At 32.1% G+C, this 18,372-nt stretch overlaps 1 protein-coding gene across 1 annotated transcript; it reads right to left on the reverse strand.

The window, feature by feature from the left end:
- Positions 1–4,256: 4,256 nt before the first annotated feature.
- Positions 4,257–17,359, reverse strand: LOC140433333 (uncharacterized). Its single transcript, XM_072521363.1, has 5 exons — positions 17,048–17,359; positions 13,215–13,508; positions 10,660–10,906; positions 8,847–8,993; positions 4,257–4,968 (listed from the first exon to the last, which is right to left on the reverse strand). The coding sequence occupies exons 1-5, from the start codon at positions 17,314–17,316 to the stop codon at positions 4,417–4,419; spliced, it is 1,509 nt and encodes a 502-aa protein (XP_072377464.1). The 5' UTR covers positions 17,317–17,359; the 3' UTR covers positions 4,257–4,416.
- Between the last annotated feature and the right edge of the window lie 1,013 nt (positions 17,360–18,372).

Below are 18,372 nucleotides of genomic sequence, written 5' to 3' on the forward strand. Positions count from 1 at the left end.
GTAGACGCAGAACTTTGACACCATAATCTTTTGCAATTTCATCTACAGCATATTTAAGATATTCACTTTTCCTTAACCATGCAATGTAAGTAGCTAAATTTTGAGCATTGATTCTTCGTATGCAATCCCTTTTTCTGTAAGCCATTCTTGAATCCTCCCTTTCAATTTCTTTCATAATCACCTGTTTTTTTCGACTCAAATTGAAGAAAACCATCATCAAGGAACCCTGTATCACTTCCTATATGGGTGATGATTAAACGCCGTCCCTTTCCTGGTGGAGCTTTTAATCCTGTAGACCAGCCTTCTATAAATGCTTCGCGTTTACTTTTGACATTTAAATCTTGCCAAACTTTTCCAACTGTATGACCTTCGTTAATCCAGATTTCATCCAAATAACATATTTTGCGTCCAGTGCGAGATACGAGATATCTTGGGTAAGGGAGTCGTCGTTTTCGAGCTCTTGAGAAATATTTTCAGTGTTGGAATTTCACTCCGAAAATAAAATGAATGAATTTTTCGACGTATAATATTCCTTGTCTCGTCATCCAAAACAATGTTTTTCCTACCTCTAGTTTTACCTTTTTCTTGCTTTTTATTTTCCGATGTATTTTTAAGTACACGATAAATACAGCTAACGGATACTTTTGTTAAACTGCGACAAATGTCGACCGCTTGGCTAACATTTAATACCATTTTTCTGCCGACAATTCCTTTATAAACGTTTCGTATCATTACCTTTTCTTCGGACGTTAACATTTTCCGTCTCTTTTGCGGCTTTTCATTTTTGGAATCAACATCAGAATTTTGCTGTCTTCTCTTGGAACAACTCGGTTTTTCGTCCAACTCCAATAAAACTCAAACCAAATAATCACAAAATAACTAAAAGAATTTACTATAAAACGACAAACTATAACACTCCTATTATCAATAACACAAACTTATCGCATAAAATATATTCACAAAATGCAACACATGCACTACCCTCAGAAACGCCAATGTAAATGAAATATTTTTGATGGGCACACTAGTTTTACGGCTTTCTGTGGGTCGGAATTGAAACGGAGTTCCGTCGCTAATTCCAAAGTTGCCAAACGATTGAAAAATATTGTTTTAGAATATCGATTTTTATTTTATAAATTTAAATATGTAACGAAACGGAACATATAAATAAAATTTATTTAATTACAATGTTGTGCTTAATTTTTACTATTGAAAAAATCATGTTTTTTGGTATTTTTATGACGGTAATAATCGCTGCGTGGAAGAATACAGGTTTTGTATGACCATAATTACTACTTGTGAACAAAAATTGGCTACACTGTACGACAACTCCTGGTCAATTTTTCTATAGAGAAGCACAAATAAATATACTACTTGTATATTGTGTAATTTCTTATGAGAAAACGCAAATTGCAATTGAGAAAACGGGTAGTTTTCGAGGGCCGCTGTGTACATTTAAATTTGAGGATATTCAGCGTTTAAACGATGAATCACTCTCCCAAATAGTGAAATTATAGCATAGTAATATATTTTTTTGGTATATGTTACTAATTTTATAAAAATACATAAGCTAAAAAGTTTACAGGTGATCATAACGGTTTATTTTAATTTTTTTTGTAGATAATATATTTTTTGGAGCGAAATTATTTTTTCGTTTTGTTTTTATTTTACGGTAAATATGGATCGTCAACGTATAAAAGAAAAAAGACAATGGATTTTAGTCGTAATGATCTACGATCTGTGATTTTTCTAAAATGACAGTTGGTAAAGTTGCATACATCTATCTATCATCCGACGGCAAATTCAAACAAATACCACCGTTAGTCCAGACAAATTAAGATACATTTTTACCATTAAAATTTAGATGTTTTAACCAGAAAATGCTTCAAAAACATAATGTGTAGAATAATTTTGAATTTGGTTCTCCTAATGAACTTACTTTTTTTGTCCTTACAAGTAGAAAAAAAAAATAATTTCTAATGCTTAATATTTATGGTCTAATAATTTTAACTGTACTAATATTCAAATGTTTACTTTAAATTCTAAAATTACTAATTTACAATGAGTAATGCTATTGTTAAAATACCGCCAAGTGCTTATCTTTAAAAGGACATGGACTGGACTTACAAATTTTTCGTTTAGTTGTCATCTTTGCAACGAGGTTGTTTATAAATATGCATTGCTTCAATTTTGAGTTGTATTGAAATTTCGTTGTTTTGAGTTAGTCGTTATAATTTTAGTATTTTTTGTTGTTTGTTTGTTGAAACTGTCTATCAGTGTATAAAGAAAATGTTTAGATCATACGACTCCAAACAAAAGAATTGTTTTGAATAAACAATCCAAGAAAATTTGTATGAACGTTTTCAAAACTCTACAAAATGATCCTGAAAATAGTTGTAAATGCAGTATCATAAGAAAAGCGACCTTTTTATCAGGAATTCCGTATTCTACCATGCGCGACATTGTGAAGGGTGGTGTTAAAAGATAAAAACAAGATTGGATGCTGGAAAACCTAAACATCTTAATATCGTGACTGTTAAATGTTTAAGAATTTGAATCTGAATGAGAAATACGAAAAAATGTAATACCAACAATTGATATTTTATACACTAACCTTGTTGCGATGGGAAGAACCTGCCATAAAACCACTTTACGCAGACGGCTGAAAAAACTTGAATTTAAATACAAAATCGTAGACAAACGTGTGGCTTTTATGGAAAGTAAGAGGATAATACATTGGCGTTTACATTATTTAGAAAAAAAAAAAAAAAAAGAAGAATATCGAGACCAAAAGCGAACAATTTATTATTTAGACGAGATATGATATGACACGTATGATACCGCTAGCAAGGGTTGGACTGATGGTTCACTTAGGTGACAGCTGAAAGGCGTACCTTCAAATAAAGGTTCTCGAATGATTATTGTACACTGTGGATCTTCAAATGGTTGGGTACCAAATGCAAAAAACTGCGAAAAAAAAAATAGAAAAATGTGTAGATTATCATTAGAATATGAAATCTAATATAGAGAGTGGTTTAAGAATACATTACTTCCTAATATAACATCCAGCAGTGTGATATGATTATGGACAATGCAAGGTATCACTTAGACTTCTAAAAAAAAAATCGCATCTTTAAAACGCATCTTGATTTTTGCCAATAGGTCACTTAAATCAAAAGATTTTTTACCGTCCTGCTGATACAAATTTTATTGAACATTGATGTCGCGCGCCTAACTGACATGCAAAATCGACGGTCGCTTCAAGCGTTGTTTCTAGGAGAACGGTTCATGCTATACAAAAAATGCTTATAACCATAGCGTTGTTTCTGAGAGAAAGGTTCATTCTACACAAAATAGGTAATAAACATTTTTGTTTAAAATTATCTCAGCTACATTTTTTATTTGAAACATTTTTTTCTACGATGTGCAGATTCTTGGTAAATCGATTTTTTGCGTTTCTACCCCCCTACAGAGGGGTAAAAAACTGTTAAACTAAAAATTGTTTTAGGGGAATCCCGGGGGTAAAAGTCGTAATCTTTTTTGGGGTCACAAAATTAATATTCTCTGCAAAATTCAGCTTGTTCGTATGATTTTTAGGGGTCAACTCTATGACGACTGGACTACATTATTTTATGATTTAATACTTCATCAATAAATTTGTGTCGGTGAAACAACCAATATCGCGATACGTCCCTGGACAGCGGCTATTCGAATTTCTTAAACATTTATACCGTCAGTTTTTCAATGGGTGATAGAAATATAGAGGCAACTATAAATATTAGATTCAGTAGAAAATGATTATGCATCTGACACTGATGATAATTCCGATAGTGATGGTGTTGAAAAAAATTCAACACCATTTAAGCTAATACATTCCTGAAAAACCCAATCAAAGGGGAATAAAATTATTTGTCCTGTTACCAGGTAAGATCGAGTAATTACGAAATTCACAGACCGACAAAGGACTAACAGAGACATAATGATAGAATTAATTTATAATAAAATAATTCAATTCTAAAAAAATAATGAAACAACCACGCCACTGGAATTGTATGATTTTCCAACAGGTGGCCTTGACGACAGCATTAGGCTTAAGAAAGCGCAGTTGCCACAATTACCTAAATGTATATTATCTATGTCCAGCTGAAAGATTTACGTACTGTGTAGCAGTTGCTTGATAAAACAGTTTCAGTAGATTGAAACATATTTTTAATGTCGTTAAAATAAGACGAAATAAAATTAGATAAGTGGTTTTATTAATATATTTATTCTTAAGAAATGCTAAATATTGATTTCTACATAGAATACTTATCTACATTACCATGATCTGTTCTTTTCCTTTCATTTTGTTGGAACAACTTTGGCAAAATGTAATTTTTTCCAGTAGTTCATTTTAATAAGTCTCCAGTATAGGTTCTACTCATGCAAATGTTTTAACTTTTTTTCATCTGTGTCATTGCTGCTAGATTTTTTATTTATTGGTGATTTCGATGTCTTGTCAGAAGTCTCAATTTTACTCTTATCTTTAGAAGATTCAGGTTTTATGATTTTTTTAGTGTTATTTATTTCGGCTTTATTTTTCATTTCTGGTGAATGAGATATTTGTTCGGGATATATTTGAACGGACTTTTTATCAACATGTTTCTCCTTTTTATTCTTATTTCGATCATTTTTTAATGGTTTTTCAGAATTTGTTTTAATCTCGTTCACTTTGCGTAATACAACGTCTGGTTTTGTTTTTCTTTCGCCACTATCAGTAGACAGTTCATAATCAAAATTTTGAACATTATTGTCTAATAACTTCGCAGATTCGTCGTCTGATTTTTCAGTATTACTAGCATCATATAAGACTCGTTTCTTTTTGAAAAATCTTTTGAAACTAAATTTACTGCTCGTTTTTGTCTTGTTTGTTTCTGCGGTTTCGGTTTCACTGTAGTCGGATTGTTCTACATACTGCACACGACGTTCCTAAAACATGCTAATTTGAAATATATACTTCAAGATTTATATCTTAAGAAATGGTGGTTCTATTGGTATACTTAAATAAATTAGCGTAAAAATGCATAAAATAGAACTATTTTTAACTTTTTTTCTACATCTTTAATATTCTAAAATTATCTCCTAATCAAACTTTTCAAATGTTTCCTTGTAGTGCAGTATAATCAACTATTTATTCGCACTAAATCTGCTGCAGATGATGGTGCGGAAGCAAAATATGCTCTCGGATGCGTTGATATAAATCGTCTAACCAAACTTCCGCGGCTCCAGCCAATGAAGGTGAAAGCAAAGCGTTTGGATGAGTGACGAGACTGTTTTTGAGCATACCTACATTCGTACATTTTGATAATTTTTAATGCCAATAGTTGCAAATTTACTCACAAAAAAACAGTACTTAAGTACCTAGTGTCAGTAATACCTATATTAAAACATTATTTTTCGTTGGAGAAAGAGTTAGGGTATTAAAAAATTGGACAGTAGTTTGGAATTGAATTTAACTCAAGTAATTGAACAGAAGACAGCAAAAAAATTATTTACCCTAATTTTTTAAGGATAGCTATAAAAAAATAATTGAAAATGAAGAGACAAATTTATTGTACTGATCTACTTGTTTAGGTTTTAGAGGAAAGCCCGGAGGTAAAAGTGATAAAAAATTTTTTGTATTCTTTTTGGGGTTCCAAAATTAATATTCTCGACAAAGTTTAGCTTGTTCGTATGATTGCTAATTTGTACTCTAATTTAGGATTGCTGATAGAGGGCACTAATTAGCCTTTTTTTGTTAAACTTTTTAAGATTTTTTCGCGCAATTTTTTTTTCTATTGAATTATGGGTAAAATAATAAAAAATATGAAAAAGAGTTAAATTCTACAAAAAAGTTACTGTTGTTTTTGATTTATGTAATTCGATCAGTTATCAAGTTATTTGCTTCTAAAAAGTCCAATGAATTTTAATGTTACAATAAAATATTTTATTCTCTAAATGTGTAACAATAACAAATTGAATGTAGTTAAAGTAAAAAAACACAAAACTTTACACTACATGTCATGTTGAAAAGGTCTACAATTTACTTCAATACACTTTATTATCCGGTCTCGCAAAGATCTTTTAGTATCAAATAACCTTATTCTATTATTTTTAATCACATTCGCGGCTTTTCTATTTTCTGACGCAATTATAAAAGAGAAATAATTATTTTTTTTTGTAAACTAATGGCTTCGTTTGCGACCAAATTGAAAAATCCAAAGGATTGAAATCAGGACTTCTTGGTGGCCAAGCAAACTCACGTCCACGATCAGTCCATCGATGCGAAAACTGTTGTTTTAAGTATTGACGAACTTCTAAAGATTAATGTGGTGCCCCGTCGTGCAAAAACCACATGTTTTGTCTTAAGGCGAGATGTATATCCTCTAATAATTGGTTGGAAGTTCAGAAAGGCCTATTAAATTGTCACATATTACACCACACCAAATCTTAACCTTAAAGTCGTGCTGAAAATAGGTTTCTCTCTTAGCATGGGGATTTTCAGAATCCCACAAATGATTATTTTTCCAATTAAAAACTCCTTGTCTGATAAATGTTGCTTCATCAGTAAAGTGAATTGTATCCCGAAAATTTGGGTTAATATTTTGTTTATCTTGTAAAAATTGAACAAATGTTAGATGCGCAGGTAAATCTTGAGGCAATAAATTCTGAAAAGGAGTTCAATGATGCAATGAGATGGATGCAGTTTTTTTATCTTCAATATTCTAAAACCAGACGATGGGATTATCCCTGTTATCAGACTCAATCGGCGAGTACTGATATCTGGATTCTCTTCAACACGAATTACAATTTCATCTTGTTCATCGACAGTAATAGTTTTTGTGCTCCGTGTTGACTTTTAGGAAGTAAAGACCCCTTAGCACCGTAAGAATTTAGTTTATACTCCAAATTTTGCAGGAAATGCTCCACGTGGTATAAATAAAAAACAGAAACAGATACCCAGCTTGAGTAGGTACTGTTATGTGCAGTTTGTTGTGAGAATATTCTTCTTTTTGATATGAATAAAAATATTTTTATGTTCCTTAGGATGAGAATTTACTCCATAAATTTGGAGTCTAATAGTTACCAGACTTTAAAGAATTATATCGATTTAATAAAGAAAATGTTGAAGTGTAATTTAAGTGTCAGGCTCTGACAAGTTTAAAAATTAAAGAGAGAGTGTCTACTCTTATGTACTGTTAGAAGAAACTCGCCACATCAAAATATTTTTATTCATATAAAATACATACTCGGACTTTATACAACTTTTTTATTCATACCACTCTTGTCTATATTTGGATAACTATTTTAAACCCTACAATTTATTGAAGGAATTAAAATTTAATGATAAATGCATGTGGTACCGTTATGGCAAATCAAAAAATTTACCCAAACTTAAAAAAGATAAGAGTTTAAAGCTAGGGGAATACGATTATAACGTAAGCAATGATAGAATAAGTATAGTTAAGTGGAAATATAAACGCACAGTCCACCTTCTCTCTAATTGTCATGATCCACAAACTAAAGTCGAAGTGAAAAGGAAAGATAAAGAATTATTATGACACCAAATTCCATGTCCAAATTGAATAAGTTTAGTAAAAATATGAATTGTGTGGATAGATTTGATCAACTCAAATCAACTTATGCGATTGACGAAAAAGCAAGAAATGGAGGGTGAGAATATTTTGGCATTTTGTAGATTGTGGTGTAATAAATAGCTACAGTTTATATAAGCTGAAGAAATTACCATTTATGAGCTTGAATTTTAGTCGAAGGGTGACAGATAATTGACCCACAGAAAAACTGGTAGAACTGAAAGAAAATTATGTAGAATCTGTGCAGAATAGAAGTCGTAATGTACATCCAAAAATTAGATATACTTGAGTTTTACATCAGCTCGTAGAAGATGTGCACTTCGCAGTACAAAAATTAAACCTATGAAATCTCAATGGGCATGTACCATTTGTGATATAGGATTATTTCTTGGAAAAACTAATGACTGTTTTCAAATATATCACAGAGATAATTAATTCATTTAAGTTATTTTTCAGAAATAAGATCCTAATTTTGGACATACGAACTGTTACTACTTGCATAATGATCCAATGTGGACCACCCTGAAACGCAATTTTGGAAATAAAGTTTTTTACTGAGAAAATTGTTTGTTTATTAACCAATGTTCGACTGAATTAAACAGGAATGAGCTTTTTTAAGATTTTCTTTTCAGTGCAGTAAGGGCCTAGAAATCTATAAATTTTGGTGCAGCAAAGAGTTAAATGTCTCCTCAATATTTAAAATCTCTCCTTAGATAACGTCTTGATGTATAAACATGAAAACATAACAATACGTGTTTTTATGATTAACTCATGACATTAGATGCTCAAAGTTGGCTCGTGTTAGAGATAATTTGCTTTGAAAAGTGTTCTAATAAATTATGTCAAATATAAATAAAAATAGCTGGGTAAACCAATTTTCCTGCATATACAGGATTCTGCGTTACTTAAGTTGATTCTTTACTTTACAATATTCAAGTAATTACCAAACTTTAAGAACCTGTATTCAGGTTTCGGGTTACTTAGGTTTCACTGTCTAATGTTAATAGAATATCATCGTTTGAAAATATACCGATATTTATGTGGTTTTCGCACTTGGTTAAGATTTTTATTAGTTGCGAATAAAGTTTTTATGCCACTAATTTTATTAGATATTTAAAATTTTAGGCTAAATATCCGATTCTGTATTGAAATATAGTTTTTAATCGGTATGGTGTCAAGTGTCACGTTTTGATGTAGAAAGCGTTATTTTATGGATTAAGAAAGTATACTAACCATAATCTCTAAAAGAGTTTTTCCTCCCGAGTATCCACAATCTCCTCTTCCAAAAATCCAACCAGGCGCTAATCCTTCCGGATTACCTAATAATATAGCATTTCTTGATGACGTGTATAGGATTCTCGATAACATAAAAATAATTACCTAAAAATAACTTTTCAACAGATATAATACTCTGTTATAAAATCAATAGCACTGAATAGACTAGCGAAAGGGAGCGACAAGAGATATTTATGGTCAAAATACATAGAATAAGGCTCACATACAGATGAAATTAACAATAATTGCTGGAGTTTTTTATGAGAGACTTAATCAAAAGTATATTTTATATGTCTATATATATATATATATATATATATATATATATATATATATATATATATATATATATATATACCTATATATATATATATATATATATATATATATATATATAAAGCATAAAATGATCATCATACAATTTAAAAAAACTAATTGTAAACGAATAGGAAACAATGGTTGGTAAGACAAATCCCTAGGAAGGGAGCTTAGCCTAGCCCCCTAGGGTTTTGGTTAAACCTTTGAACCATGAGCCTGAGGATGGTGCTGGAGAATTAAGCAGCCTTCAGTGTTCCTTTACTGGGGAAAAAATATTTCAGGATCTTAAATCATCTACTCTTTCCAAAGTGAGCTAAAAAACAAAAATATAACCCAGCAATCACTTAACCTTCGATCTTTGAAGAATTTGAATCAAAACGATCAAAATTAAACTAAAAATGATTACAAACTTGATCTTAATCTCGAGTTATGATCGAGATAAATTTCAAATCTAAGAGTGCTTGAGTGAACTTTTTCATTAGACGTATCTCACACGGTATGTGTGAGATACGTGAGGGACAAATAATAGAACAGGTAACTTCCATAAAATATTTGGGAGCAAATATCATAAGCCAGTGTAATCCAAAAAAAGAAATCCTATCAAGAATCGAACAAGCGATGAAAACACTCATGAATATGAAAACATTTTTTACAAGATCAGATTAGTCTAGCTCAGAATTCGAATTATCAGATGTTACACTTTCTCTGTTTTGCTGTATGTCTGTGAAAGTTGGACAATTGACTCTGAAACAGAAAAAAGAATAGATGCCTTTGAAATGTATTTATACAGACCGATGCTGAGAATACCAAGGGTAAAAAAAGTTACCAAAGATGAGGTACTTCGGAGTATGAACAAACAAAAAGAATTATTAAGAATAATCAATGGAATTAAAATACAATACTTGGGTCATGTGTTAAGAGGTGAAAAATATATATCTCCAAATCCGATTGGAAGGTAAAGTACAGGGCAAAAGATCAAAAGATGGTTGACCGCTCATCCGCAAAAATCTTTCGTCCAGCAGTTTACAAGACTACAATTGTCATTTTAATCGCCAACCTTTCATCTAAAGCTGAAGTGGGATTAGTCCATCAGACTAGTGGTAATTCATTATGGATTAAATAAAAATACGGTTTTTGAGGCAAAGAAATGTTGGCAAGAAGATGTAATTTTGTGTAGAAGAAAGATCGATTCCAAGACGATTCAATAAAGCTCCTTTAAATAATGTAAGTGATACCATAGTTGAAACATACATACACATAAACAGTATATTCTTCTTTCTCGACAAGCTTTTTACATTTCGAGTCAGGAATTACCAGATTGGGAACAACAATAAAACATGAATGGAACATTATACGAATACATAAAATCATAGTAAATGTGAATTATATGTATGAATTGAAAAGCTTGTTGATTTGATTGTATCACACTAATTAAGAATATTTTTGAACTTACGTGAACAATGCATGACAGTGATACAAACGTCACAAATAAATTTATAGTCCACGTAATGGGTTTTCTTATTAAATTTAAGCATCCTTTAGTGTTTATAGATTCCATTACAATAGAAGGCTCATCAACCCATATATGGGCATATTCTGTTTGTTGGATAGGGTCGTGAAGACATTGTAATGGAAAATCAACTTTACAGCAACTCCAAGGTACTACCGGAAATGTAAGTATTTCCCCATTTGTTCGAATCCTACAAATGGATGTTTATTGTATATACACTTGAGTACAAAACAATCGACTCAAACGCGATATTTGAGATTACATCTTCTGTTTCAATGTAAGAAATAGGAAAATAAAAAGATGTAATGTGCAAATAATAACTTTAGTATTGAACTTACAAAAACTGCTATTGCATTATTTGGAAGACGCATTATAAAAACAATATGCAATACGAACAGAGTTTTCTAAATATTCATCATTGGTACTAACGCAAGAAAGACGTAATGAACAGAGAAATCATCAATTACAAAATGAAATTCTTTATTTTCAGTATTTGATATTACCACCCCTACTCCTAATTATACTTTCCAATCGATTTCGTACGGATCAGATAACTTTTCTTATAAATTCTTGAGGCATTGCTTCCCATTCATGATTAAGCGCAGCTCTTAATTCCATTATACTCCTTGGTGCATGATTTCTGTCCCAGACCCTTCGTTTAAGCTCATGCTCTATTGGATTTATGTCCGGGCTAAACGCAGGCCAATATTTATTGTAGGTATACCGATCTCAGTCAGATAGGTGGTGGTGACTCGTGCGGTATAGCATCGTGCATTATCGAGCATTAAAATAAAGGCATCACCAATAAATCCCGCGTATGGAACCACATCACAGACCATACATACTCACCACTGTGAACCACATATTCCTCCAAAATGTCTCTGATGTAACGATTCGCCGTTAAACCTCCTCCACCAGGCACGCAATCCAACTCGGTTTTCTCATCCATGGAAATGCCTGCCCAAAACATACAAGAACCACCTCCATATGACACAATTTCTCGTATACAACATTGAGCAAATCGCTCCCGTGGCCTTCTATAAACTCGACGCCTCTTGTCGTTGCCATGTAGGTAGATCGTACTTTCGTCGGAGAATAATACCCTACTCCATTGATAGTCGTCCCAATCCAGATGTTCGAGAGCAAATTCTCATCGCCTTTGTCTCCTTCTGACTGTCCAAACGCTGGTAACCACACCTCGTACCTCTATAAGCTCTTCTTTGAGATTGGCACCAGTCAAATATCGATTTCTCAGGGATCTCGATACAAGAAATCGATCATCTCTCTCCGTTTTTATTCGTTTACGGCCTCCTTTTTGTCGGCGGACATAATCACCAGTGTCTTGGTGCTCACGATACACTCGGGACACGCAGACTGGCTTAAATTTAGTCGATTTGCCACGGCCCTATGGCTCAGGCCTTCTCTCAATAATGCTACTGCTTGAGCTGCTTTGACGAATGGGGTATCCATTTGTAATGTAGTTGCGAACTTAAGTGTCTGATGTATTAGTGGGTTGCTATGGAAATTGATGCGTACGATGTTAACCGAACGCATTAAATCGGTGCGTGTCGATTTTAATGAGTCAAATTCTGACTCCATCTCTACGTGTTGCATTATTTATTTGTAATACGTCATCCGATTCACCAAAAAACAAAACTTTTTTAAAACTCAATAATGAGGATAATGATTGTACACTAAATATTTTTTATACTTTTTAGATTTAAACAGGAGACGTACCTACTTCCGCAAAATAATTTGGAGTCGATTATTTTGCACCCAAGGTATATATGTACATATATATATATATATATATATATATATATATATATATATATATATATATATATATATATATATATAGAAAAAAGGTTAATGCGAGTTAATAGTAAAATAAAGCTATAAGGTATCGGCATAGCTCGCAATAAACGAAAGCAATATAAAATGTGTAGAAGAAGATAGAAGGCAAACGTATATACGTATTTCTGACTATTGGTCGTCTTCAATACGGAGCAGCCAAGTTAAAAGGAGCATGTTAGAAGACTCTGACATTTCCAGAACAACAATTAACATATCCACGGAAGAAGCTAAGCTACCTCAGGAAAGGAATGTTAAAAGTTTAGAATATTTCAAACAAGCAAAAGGTTAATGCGAGTTAATAGTAAAATAAAGGAATAGCTCGCAACAAAGGAAAACAATATAATAAATATGTGTATAAGATGGAAGGCAACCGTATATACGTATTTCTGACTATTGGTCGTCTTCAGTACAAAGGAACATGTTAACTTGGGAAATGATCACTACAGGAGCAGTGTAAAACTTATGTTTTAGTATATATATATATATATATATATATATATATATATATATATATATATATATATATATGTATATATATATATATATATATATATATATATATATAGATATATATGTGTGTGTATAACAGTAACAGAGAATAAATCGAGATCGCTATACATATTTAGATATTAAAAACTTACTGTTTGATCATTTTCGATGTAACATCTACGTGATATTTCGTAAGCCATTTCGTATTGTGCCAATCTTCAAAAGATATCATTCCACAACATTCGTTATTATATTGCAGTCTGTCCATATTTTCTTTCCAAGCTACGTCTTGCAAATATTGACTCATACCTGTTGCTATAGACTGTTTTATAGATCTATACAGATATTTGTTTAGTTTTCTTGCAAAATGAGCGATTATGAGAAGTTGAATAATTGTACCTGTTCCCAAACAAGTCCAAGATAGAAAAACACTGCTAGTACTTTTCCTACAAAATAAAAAAACGCATGGAAATGTAGGGAATTAATTTAATTATTGGTTAATAGTGCATTTACATAGATGTTGGTTTAAGGTTATTGTTGTGACTATCTCTTGTCCTCAACATAACCAAACTTATACATGGTTGATTATGAAAGACTGATTAATTAATCTTTGTCGGAGCAGGTAAAATTCGAAGTAATAGTAGATTGTGAGTTTAAATATTTTTATTTCATTCGAGCACAGTTAATTTTACAAATACTTTTACAATTTGTATTTAGAGTTATTAAGACTGACCACTTTGCTATGTCGAGTATATACGAAAATACGTGATGAAAGCGAAATATGTAACTTTACGTAGCGCGTGATAAGTTGTCAGACCGAGGACTGGATAAAAAAACTGAGTGTGAAATATTTCTTATATATGTAGTACGAGATGTGAATACAAACACTAATGTTTGTATTTTGAGAACGATTTCCGAAGTGGAAATTGAAACGTCAATAAACGTATTTTAACCTTTAATTGTGGCTTATTCCCATTTAAATAGTAATTAATTGAAATATGTGAATACTTATTTTTTTATACCATCTGATCGTCTTTCGCTCACATGGATAGTAAGCGAGCATTTGATCTTTCCGATCAACACCACTCATAAACTCATTATATTTGGATATAGGTTCTTCTTCTTCTTGATGTGCCTATCCGTTACGAATGTTGGCGATCATCACGGCAATCTTTATCTTATCCGCAGCAGTGCGGAAAAGCTGCACAGATGTTGTATTGAACCAGATTCTGAGGTTCTTTAACCAAGATGTTCTTCTTCTTCCTGGACCTCGTTTTCCAAATATTTTTTCTTGCAGGATGGCTTAAAGGAGAGCATATCTGGATTCATTTCGCATAATATGTCCGAAGAACTGTAACTTTCCAGATTTGATGGTGGTCAGTACCTCTCGGTTCTTATTCATTCTTCTGAGGACCTCCTCATTTGTGATTCGGTCAGTCCACGGGATCTTAAGCATTCTCCGATATAGCCACATCTCAAATGCTTCCAGTTTTCTGCACATATCTTCGTTCAAGGTCCTATTCAACAACATATAAAGGTCAGAGAAGACGTAGCATCGCAGCATTCTTACTTTTGTATCAAGAAAGAGATTGTGACTCTTGAAGAAGGCCCCCATCCGATTGAAGGTGGATCTAGCTTTTCCGATGCGATGGATATAGGTAGTGGTTTTATTTTTATTTGGTTTCTTTTGTTTTCAGTTTCGATAAGATAATTTTTAAATTCCGTGGATATGTACATAACTTCTCTTTTATCTCTTCACTTTCCTACTAAAATGCCATCTTTGTATTTCCCTACTGTCTGTCCTTGTGCTAGTTTAGCTTCTAAAACTTTTTAGGCTTACCTTTTCTTTGGAAATTAAAGTTCCTGTGCAGAAGGTATTGTTTTGTAAAAGTGTTTTTGCTAAATCAACACTTCCATAAAAATTATCTATAAAAAGAGAATACCCAACGTTAAGTTTATCTCGCGTTATTTCTAAAACTACTTTTTCAGAGTGCCCTTTTCCACATGCAAAGTCATAACGTTCTGTATATAATTTCCAGATAAAAGACGCGCAAATTTCCATCAACTGAGCGAGTTTGATAGGGGCGGATAGTTGGCCTAAGAGAAGCCGGACTTTCTTTTCGGGAAATTGCAAATAGGATTCACACAAGTTAAGATACTGTGTTAGATGTTATCAGGTATGGCATCAAGAAGGTTGATCACGAAGATGATCGAGGGGCATAGGGCGGCACCAATGAACTACAGAGCGTCAACATCGTCGCCTAAGGTTAATGGCTATACAAGACCGCTTCTCCACTACCAAGTCTATTACAAATCAATGGATAAATTCGCAATTTTGGCTTTTTTTTTCATTTCGGCTACACTGGGTACCCCTGCATCTTTCCTCTGAACATCGACGTAATCGTCTTGAATGATGCAGAGAACGATTGGCTTGAGACCAGGAATCGAATGGGATTGCCTTAAGTGATGAATCTCGATTATCTTTTTTTGTCGAACGGCAAGCGCATCGCAGAGTTAGGGTTATGGTGCGGGTTGTCATCGCTTATGGTTCAAGGTTACCTCTAATCTTGGTCAGAGGGAACATGACAGCTCAGCGATTCGTAGAAGAAATTTTGGGATCTCATTTCATACCCTACCTTCAGACACTCCAATTTTTCAACAGGATAGCTCAAGGTCACGCTTTGCAAGAGTTACCATGGACTTTATTGAACAGGCTAAAGTCAATCGTTTGTCCTAGCTCCAAAGATCATCAGATTTTTCCCCAATTTAAAATGTGTGGGCCATGATGAGTAGGAGATTTCTTACTTAAGATCATCTTCCTCAAACTTTGGGAGCACTTTTGGAGGAGATGTTTATTTTGCTACCCTATATAATTGTACAAAATATTTTCAAAATACAATCATTTATAATGACCGCAACAAAGCCCTAACATTCACAATAATAACGATTTGGATAACAGACAAAGTCGAACAAGTATTGAAATTAAATGCTCGGGTCCCAGATACTGTTCACATTGAAGTGTCAATAGTGGTTGTACAAAATCAAATACTTTTTGTATTAGTGATCTTATTTAATAGTATATATGATTTTTGGTAATAGACTACAATTATAATTCAAATATCTTTATTTGATGTTTCGATTTCCAACTCGGAAATCGTTCTCAAAATGCAAATTACGATGTTTCAACTTATTGATTCCTCCTGCGCATTTTTCATTTATATTTTAGTATCTAACCTTACTGTCCTCCATCTATCTCTAGTAACATTATCAAAGTAAAGCTTGCTCTATACTAAATAGTGATCACATCTCCCATTTTCTGAGGTTAGACTCCTCACACCATAATTGTTTAGTTAGATAATTATTATGTGTAGGTTCTTAAATGAGATTAATATTGCTGTGATTCAAAATAAAGCATGGAAAAATATAACTACAGAGGTTAATCACTTATAAAGGTAAAGCCAAAGAGAATGTTAAATACTAGATATGTTTAATGGGAATAAACCTTAATTTTAATTAAAAATGCGTTATATTTACCGTTTAAATATTCTCAATCTTTATTTTTGAGAACGAAACAATTTTTTAAAAGATCAAATATTATTTATTTTTAATTAAATAATGATTTATTTCTACTAAATCAAGTAGTTAATACAATAATTTCAAAAAAAAAATATCTTCAGAACCATACTAAAGAGAATGATGAGGATACTATTACAGTTTGTATTTACCCTAAATATAACGCATATAACTATAATTATCAGTTGTATTTGGATGAGTTTTATTGAACATCTAAACAAAACTACCTTTTTTTTTTGAAAATTAAAGAAATACCTTATGCTTTATTATCGATTTATTAAAGAATCTTTTGGTGCTGGTAAAAATGTTCAGATTCCACATCATTTGTGTTTATTTTTAAGACTTAACTAACTCTCTACAGTGCGTGTTGAGGATAATAAGTTTGTAGGTACCTAGATTTATATATACATACCTACTTGCATTTTTTAAACATCTCTGACTAATATGTATTCCTTGAACCCAGTGAACGATCACATTAGTTCCACACAAACCTGTTACTATAAATGCAAAGTTAATTTCTGTTTGTTCTTGTTTCAACATCGGTGCTACTGAAATGATTATATACAGTGATGAGCCGGTCATACCACAACCAACAATAATTTGAAATATATTTAAGATTATAAAAATTATTGATAAGTTCTGACGGTGTTTTTGGGACAGTATAAACATTCCCACAGTCATTATGCATATATTTATTTGTAAAAGTTTTCTAAATGTATGTTTGACATATTGTCAAATAAACTTAAAGGTAGTTCTACAAAACTGTTTCATAAGGTATAACAACTATTGGCGACATCATTTAGAGATAGAATTTATTTAATTAATATTTGAGAGATTCTAAAGTTTTTAATACAACATATACATTACGAAACACAGCTTTCATAAGTAGATAGGTGTATAATTAAATTTGAAGTCAAAATTTATCAAATATAGCAAAATTTTATGGTACGAGAGCCCACTGGAAGCTGGCCTAAAACGGTATACTATTTTTTAAAAGTGTCATACTTTTAACATAAGTCAACTTAAAGAAAAAATAAAAACTGCGTCAGATGTAATGTTTATTTGATATTCGTCCTTTAGGTTACCAAGAAACGAGAACAATCATAAAATTACAGAAAAAATAATCATGCATTCAAATGCATTAATCGTTTTACCCCAACAAGTCTGTCTACAATGGCATAAAAGAAAGGATAATAAAACGCCACTTCTCTGCTAGAGATCTGAGATTGCACTATTGTTACTAATATCACAAATTCTAATAAACAGTAGCCCAAATTTTAACAAAAATACAAAAAACTTAAAGTATTTTTAGTCTTTAATAGGTACTACAGGGCAAAACTGCATACATTCAAATGCAAACAACGTTTTTGGTGCAATTCCTGCTCAAAAAACATGAGCCCCGGAGTTCGGTTCTGCATCGATAACTATAATGTTGTATTCAATGTGGACTCCGAATATTTTTAACATTAACAAAGTTTAATATAAGTTATAAATTGTGAATCTGTGATATATTGAAATAAACTGTAAGTGTACAAACTCTTTACACCTAATATCCAGTTAAATTAGCATTAAAGTCAGCAAATTGCAATTATTTGTTATTGTTGTCAATAAACAAATCCAGTTTTACCAGCAAAATAACCTCTTTTAGTAAAGACCGATATATCATTTTTAGCAGGTGTACAGGGTCGGACTTACTTTTATCGTTTATCGAAATGAATTCAAACATGGAATCACACA

The sequence above is a fragment of the Diabrotica undecimpunctata genome, chromosome 2, assembly GCF_040954645.1.
Source record: "Diabrotica undecimpunctata isolate CICGRU chromosome 2, icDiaUnde3, whole genome shotgun sequence".
NCBI classification, from domain to species: Eukaryota; Metazoa; Arthropoda; class Insecta; order Coleoptera; family Chrysomelidae; genus Diabrotica; species Diabrotica undecimpunctata.

What these genes read in the sequence shown, in the direction of transcription:
- LOC140433333 (XM_072521363.1), bottom strand. Translation starts at nt 17,316, where the DNA reads ATGACTGTGGGAATGTTTATACTGTCCCAAAAACACCGTCAGAACTTA. An exon ending in ACATCGAAAATGATCAAACA is followed by an intron (nt 10,907 to 13,214) that starts GTAAGTTTTTAA and finishes ATCCATTTGTAG; the next exon opens with GATTCGAACAAATGGGGAAA. An exon ending in CACTGTCATGCATTGTTCAC is followed by an intron (nt 8,994 to 10,659) that starts GTAAGTTCAAAA and finishes AGTTATTTTTAG; the next exon opens with GTAATTATTTTTATGTTATC.